This window comes from Bufo gargarizans, chromosome 2 (genome assembly GCF_014858855.1).
Source record: "Bufo gargarizans isolate SCDJY-AF-19 chromosome 2, ASM1485885v1, whole genome shotgun sequence".
NCBI classification, from domain to species: Eukaryota; Metazoa; Chordata; class Amphibia; order Anura; family Bufonidae; genus Bufo; species Bufo gargarizans.
The window spans coordinates 267,899,519-267,907,446 of record NC_058081.1 but is presented as its reverse complement, the minus strand read 5'-3'; the positions used below and the strand labels follow the sequence as shown (position 1 = coordinate 267,907,446).

The 7,928-nt window shown below is 41.4% G+C and overlaps 1 protein-coding gene across 1 annotated transcript; it reads right to left on the bottom strand.

Annotated features, from left to right (window-relative positions):
• Nucleotides 1-4,907: 4,907 nt before the first annotated feature.
• LOC122925832 (fez family zinc finger protein 1-like) lies at nt 4,908-7,504 on the bottom strand. The gene is made up of 4 exons (XM_044277188.1): nt 6,764-7,504; nt 6,548-6,682; nt 5,372-5,504; nt 4,908-5,215 (listed from the first exon to the last, which is right to left on the bottom strand). The coding sequence occupies exons 1-4, from the start codon at nt 7,502-7,504 to the stop codon at nt 4,908-4,910; spliced, it is 1,317 nt and encodes a 438-aa protein (XP_044133123.1).
• Between the last annotated feature and the right edge of the window lie 424 nt (nt 7,505-7,928).

Sequence of the window (7,928 nt, the reverse complement as noted above, 5' to 3'; positions counted from 1 at the left end):
ACTAGATATTAAATAGATAGATAGATAGATAGATATTGAATAGATAGATAACTAGATATTGAATAGATAGATAACTAGAAATTGAATAGATAGATAGATAACTAGATATTGAATAGATAGATAGATAACTAGATATTGAATAGATAGATAGATAACTAGATATTGAATAGATAGATAACTAAATATTGAATAGATAGATAACTAGATATTGAATAGATAGATAACTAATATTGAATAGATAACTAGATATTGAATAGATAACTAGATATTGAATAGATAGATAGATAACTAGATATTGAATAGATAGATAGATAGATAACTAGATATTGAATAGATAGTTAGATAGATAACTAGATATTGAATAGATAGTTAGATAGATAACTAGATATTGAATAGATAGATAGATAACTAGGTATTGAATAGATAGTTAGATAGATAACTAGATATTGGATAGATAGATAGATAGATAGATAACTAGATATTGAATAGATAGATAGATAGATAACTAGATATTGAATAGATAGATAACTAGATATTGAATAGATAGATAACTAGATATTGAATAGATAGATCGATCAGAACTAACCGTGACTGACATTACCGCACTTGATATGTCCTTATAGCAAAACCAAATTGAAGCAACCAAGAAATTGTATGTAGTAAATGTTGTAAATGTCGTACTACTGAATCCCCCCCCCTGCCCGTCACTGTTATACATGAACTGGTGTATGCACATCACATTTCCAATCATTTATTACCCTTTCACAAAGGCAAGAAAATGTTGAAAAAAAGTGGAGTGTAATTAATTGAAACGAATGTCAAGTGCAAGGGACACCTACAACTATCTCCTCATCCTATTATACCTACAGCAAAGGACTGTGTGTATAAATATATATATAATCTCCAGACCCTATTCACTCCTGTTCAGTCTTATCTCAGGACCTACACACATGTCTATACATTGCTCTGCTGCTGTGTGCACATATATGTACGTGTGTCTGTGCACGGATCACACCTGTAACACTGGGCTGCTGTGTGCACATATATGTACGTGTGTCTGTGCACGGATCACACCTGTAACACTGGGCTGCTGTGTGCACATATATGTACGTGTGTCTGTGCACGGATCACACCTGTAACACTGGGCTGCTGTGTGCACATATATGTACGTGTGTCTGTGCACGGATCACACCTGTGACACTGGGCTGCTGTGTGCACATATATGTACGTGTGTCTGTGCACGGATCACACCTGTGACACTGGGCTGCTGTGTGCACATATATGTACGTGTGTCTGTGCACGGATCACACCTGTGACACTGGGCTGCTGTGTGCACATATATGTACGTGTGTCTGTGCACGGATCACACCTGTGACACTGGGCTGCTGTGTGCACATATATGTACGTGTGTCTGTGCACGGATCACACCTGTGACACTGGGCTGCTGTGTGCACATATATGTACGTGTGTCTGTGCACGGATCACACCTGTAACACTGGGCTGCTGTGTGCACATATATGTACGTGTGTCTGTGCACGGATCACACCTGTACACTGGGCTGCTGTGTGCACATATATGTACGTGTGTCTGTGCACGGATCACACCTGTAACACTGGGCTGCTGTGTGCACATATATGTACGTGTGTCTGTGCACGGATCACACCTGTAACACTGGGCTGCTGCCCACAGACCCCAGTGATTTGGGCAGTGCTCATTAGCAGCAGCCCAGGTTCTCCTGGGAGAGGAGGACAAGTCCCAGGTCCAGCTGTGCAGCAAGAACAGGTGGGGGACATGAAAAGGACAATGGCTGGAGACTGACGAGCCCTATTAAGAAGTGGTGTAGTATCAGGGAAGGAGCAGCTCCTCATTAATTGGCAATTAGCAGTGATCCTTTTCTGCTCCTCCTCTCATGTGTGATGAGGGTGTTCTGCCCCTTTGTCCCTGGCTGGGGTGCTGAGCCGTCTGTTCCCTCTCCAGTTCCCTCTGTCACATCCACTACTACCCGATCTCAGTCAGGAGCTGGGCATTGCCCGTTCTTCTTCTACCACTGACTCGGGTTTGTAGCCGGGAGGAGTTTGCCACCTGGTATAACGGACAGTGAGCTCTCCGATAGTAGCGGGCGGTGAAGCACAGTGAGAGAGCCCAGATATGGCATCTGCCGCGTGGGCCTCCTTTCTTCCTTTTTACTGTATTTGTTGTTTTAAGAGTTTCCAAGTTTTGTATTGTTTAAACTTACAAGCAATGGCATTGACCTGAACATACCTAAGGTGTTAAGTGCTCTTCTACTCCTCCCAGCAGGTCAGTGCGTCCTCATTGTCTCCTGCCCCTCTAAGAGAACATTTGTATCATGGTGCAGACATGGCACCATCTCCGGCAGTCTGCTCTCTCAATGCCTTGTGCCATAGATGAGATGAATGGGTGGATGGATATCAGATAGATCGAAAGATAGATATGAGATAGATACTAGCTAGCTAGATATTAGATAGATAGATAGATAGATATTACACAGATATAAGATAGATGAATAGATAGATATCAGATAGATAGATATTACATAGATATAAGATAGATGGAGCGATAGATAGATATTACACAGATATAAGATAAATAGATATTAGATAGATATTAGATAGATAGATATTACACAGATATTAGGTAGATAGATATTACATAGATATAAAATATATAGATATTACACAGATATAAGATAAATAGATATTAGATAGATATTACACAGATATAAGATAAATAGATATTAGATAGATATTACACAGATATAAGATAAATAGATATTAGATAGATAGATATTACACAGATATAAGATAGATGAATAGATAGATAGATTAGATAGATAGATATTACACAGCTATAAGATAAATAGATATTAGATAGATAGATAATACATATATATAAAATATATAGATATTACACAGATATAAGATTGACGAATAGATAAATAGATATCAGATAGATAGATAGATAGATAGATATTACATAGATATAAGAAAGATAGATAATATATGACTATTATTTACAGTATAACCTCTAGTTTGAAAAATGTTAATATTTTAAGTCCAGAAAAGATAACTAATTACAGCAGTAATAATGTCAGTGAGCCGATGCTTAATTACTATTCAGTAGATGGCAGTCCTACCAGCTATACATGGTGCAGACCTGTGCAGTATATGACGGAAGAAAGACGGACAGACAGCGACTGCGGGGTGAAACTTATTCATGACAAACTCCCATCTGCTACTTGCTGATTGCAGTGTGTGTCTCCATTGCGCTGTAAGCAATAGTCATAGACTATATATAGCTATCCTATCTATATATAATTATTCTACATATTTATATCTATCAACTATCGCATCTACAGTCATTGTCCCTAATTATGACAATTAAAAACTAGTGGCATGAAATTAGATAGAGAATTAGATATAGAAATATATAGATATGAGAGATAGATAGATAGATAGATAGATAGATAGATAGATATGAGATAGATAGATATATATTACATAGATAAATAAATAGATATTAGATAGATAGATAGATAGATAGAGAGATATAAGAGAATAGAGATGATAGGTATATAACTATTTGATAGATATAAGATAGATAGATATTATATAGATAGATATTATATAGATATTATATAGATAGATAGATATTATATAGATAGATAGACATTAGATAGATATATAGATATTAGATAGCTATATATGAGATAGATAGATATTAGATAGATAGATATTAGATAGATAATAGATAGATATTAGATAGATATATATGAGATAGATAGATATAAGATAAATAGATAGATATGAGATAGATAGATAGATAGATAGATAGATAGATAGATAGATAGGTATTAGATAGATAGGTATTAGATAGATATTAGATAGATAGATAGATAGATAGATAGATATTAGATAGATAGATATTAGATAGATAAATAGATAGATAGATATTAGATAGATATTAGATAGATAGATAGATAGATAGATAGATAGATAGATAGATAGACAGACAGACCGTTCTTCCAGTCATATCTCTGTATGTTTTTCTGTGGACAGAGAGAAGTTTTGAAGTTGAACGAGCAATGTGGGATAGAACATTGTGGCAGCTTGTGATGCGAAGCCTTCTCCAGAAGCAGTATATATTATGAAGATATTGTCTTCCAGATGCAATCAGATAGATAGCGGTCTGAGTACCGCTGTTGTCGGGCACCTTGAGCAGGTCCCTCTAGCCGCCGTGTACACTATGCGGATGCCCAGACCCCTCCTCGGCGGTTCTGGAGTTTGGCTCCCGGATGCAGGAATCCAGCAGCTCACAATGCCTCTGAAGAAGCTGCTAATTACCCTTCCTAATGAACGCCACTCGTTTCTCTGTTTTGGCAAGTACCCTCCATCAGCGGGTGCGGAGCAGATTGCTGATTCCCCCTTCCCATCCACTACACATATTAGGGATGCGTACACACACGACTGCTGGAAACCTCCGGTATAGTCAGAACCACAAGGAACGCATTTATTTCACTGGCAAGAATAAAAGGCATCATCATGATACATGGGCTCATCACCAATACAGAGGAGAGGTGCACCCTGCACGACAGCAGCAGAAGGGGAGTCAGTCCTGTGGACAACACGAGGGGATAGACTCTTCTGTGTATGTACAATAAATAATAATACAGCATATTCATATAATAAATAGGGCAGAGTCATTACCTCTGGTGCCACCTACACGGAACACACCAAGGCAGGAGTCCAAGCACAAACCATTGTAATACTCAAATCATAGTAATAACAGGTGCATGCACTAACCCGGGCCACCGACATATTGCAGAGCAGGTGTAGTCGGGTCAGCCTGGCGGCCACAGTCCACGGGCAAGCCTCGAGCAGCTAGAAGTGTCAGTACATGGCCTTCTGGAGGTCTGGGCTGTGGTTTCTGGGAGGCTGGTCCCTGGGTGGTGGCAGCAGGTCCTCGTGCCCTCCTGGTGGCCCTCCAGCGCTGGAGTCGTGCAGCTTGCGCACGTGTTTCTTCAGGTCGAAGTTCCTGCAGAAGCCCTTGCCGCAGGTCGGGCAGGTGAAGGGCTTCTTGTCGTTGTGGGTGTGCATGTGGAAGGTCAGGTTGTAGACCTGGTGGAAAGCCTTGTTACAGATGGTGCACTTGAACTGCTTCTCCCCGCTGTGGGTGAGCTTGTGGTTCTTGTAGTTCCCTGAGAGCAGGAGAAGAGCGCCATTCACTTCAAGTGATCATTACCCTCTCCAGACTAATTCCTGATGATTACTACTCCTAACAGCGCATTATAGACCCATCATCCTCACAGCATTCCAACAAACATATAAACCCCCCACCAGGAGAGGTACAGTACCTTTCTGATGAAAGCCCTTCCCGCAGAATTCGCACACAAAAGGCTTGTACCCCGCGTGGATGCGGGTGTGCGTGTTCAGCGTGGAGCTCCTGTTAAACGCCTTCCCGCACTGGTTACATTTATGCGGCTTTTCCTGCAGGACACACAAAAGCGCAATGAATGGCGCAAGAAAATAACATTCTGCTGCAGTTTGTACAAGAAAGTGCATCAAAAACGGCGGCAAAAACACTGGAAAATGGCGAACATTAGAATCGCCCTTTTCTATCCATGATAACTAGATCGTGTCACAGATTTCCCCAAATGGTTTCTTAATATTTGATTCTAGAAAGGGATGATGATGATTATTATTATTATTATTATTAATAGTAATAATAATAATAATAATAAAAATAAAAACAACAATTATAATATGAAAACAAAAAGAATACGTATTATTATCATTATTACTATAATTATTCTTTATGGCAGTATATATCATATTTATTAGATAATCATCCTATTCTATTCCTCCAGCTGTGCGCTATAATTTACTTTATTATTTCATATATTCACCAGGCTATTCATCCAATACTAAAAAGAATAAACTCCTAAAAAAAAAAAAAAAAATGCAGTAATCAAAAAAAGAATGAATTTACATTCCTCAATATCTTCACCCAAGGAAGTCGGTATTTAATGTAAGAGCAATGACTTCTCATTCTCATGTAGACACTTTACAGTGGTTAGCTATTACCGCACTAATGCTTGGTATATTATCCAGCATTGTCTGAACGATCATCTATTCATCTGTCAGGTGCCGCCTCATAATAAGGGCATTTACTGTTTACATGGGGCGGGTAGATGATATATTAATAATGTTAATAATAATAATAATTATCAATTGCATTATTATTATTATCATTATTATTATTATTTGTAATGACTTTTTATACAAGATATGTTTTGAACAAGCCGCGCATATTGTAAAAACGCATAGTGGATTTTTCTTTTTTTTATTGAGCCTTTTTTTCAGTAACCATTTGTCTCTTAGGGTATGGCCACACGTTCGGGTTTTTCGATGCAAATTTTTGAAGCCAAAACGAGGAGAAATGGTAGCTGTCCTTGATCCACTTCTAATTTGGGCTTTAAAAACCGCATCAGAAAACCTGCCCGTGTGGTGGTGTGGCTGGTGACTTGTACCTGTGTGTGGATGATCTTATGTCGGCACAGGGTACTGGCTTGGCGGAATCCTTTGCCACAAATCTTGCAGACAAACGGTCTGGCCCCAGTGTGCACCGGCATGTGTCGGGTTAAGTTGTAGTGTGCGTTGAAGACCTTTAGAGGAGAGAAGAGAAGCAGGTTTAGGGGGGGAGGAGGGCAGCCAGGTGGTGGGCACCCTGCAGGTTCGGTACTTGCCTTGCCGCAGACCTCGCAGGTGAACACCTTGGGCTTGGGAGAAACGCTGCCGAACTTGCCCGACGATTTGTAAGCGATCTTGTCGGCCAGGGCCTGGCCGCTCTCCTTCATGTAGTGCTGGAAGTGCGCCTGGGACAGGTCCTTGAAGGTGACCCCTGAAGCATACTTCTCCACGGCGGGCACCGCTAGTTTGTTCCTCTCTGCCAGGTAGGACTTCTGAGGCTGGTGCAGGGGGGAGCCCAGGAAATAGGAGGCCACCGGGTGGATGTTGATGCTGGCAGCTGGGTGGCAGGGGGCATCGCCTCTGTTGAAGTAACACAGAGCTGCTCCCATGGCATGGAAGGAAGAGTGGTTGACCACTCGTGGTCGGACCAGCTTGTACTGGTGCAGAGGGGGAAAGTCTCCTTTTAAAGCCACAGTGCAGTTTAGCAGCTCATTGCAGCTGAAGGCTGGCGTGGTCTCCTGGTGGCTCTTCCTCAGCTCAGTCATCCCTAGTTTAGGGCAATGTTCATAAGTCACCGGTACAAATGGGATCATGCAGGGGATGGACGAGGAGCTGAGGTGAAGGGCTTGCTTCTGCTCCCCCTTCCCCTGCAGTAACCCTGGCACTGGGAGACATCTGGGCTCTGGAGTCCTTGACATTATCCTCTCGATGGAGAAGGCCAGGGGCTTGGGGTTGCTGATCATGTTGGCTCTGGCTGGTAGGACTTTAGTTCCTCTGTGCTGCAGACTATTGTCCATGTCTTACCTGCTCAAAGACTTGTCTCCTTCCCAAGACGCCACCTTCCTTGCTTGTCATTGAGCTGCAGAGAGTGGGGCAGTCATCATCTTGGTGATGCAGAAGCTGACTAGGAGCAGCCTAGTGGCCAGGTGCCAATCCATGAGATGGGGCAGCAGTGACACCAAACCGCCTGCGTATCGCTGGCAGGCCGCTCAATAGGAAGTGTTGTGTCAATAACGCAGCAAAGATCTCGCCAATCGTTAACTTCCAAGAGGAGAAGGTAAACTAGATAATTGCTCAATTCGTTTCCAACAGTCAACAGGAAAAAAAAAGTTTTCCTCCTTTTCTTTTTTCCTTTTTTTTTTTTTTCGTGGTAGGCGACTACATTTATTGGAGATGAGAGTCCCCCGCCCAGGGAAGGAGGGGGATGGGGGCGTCCCCCTC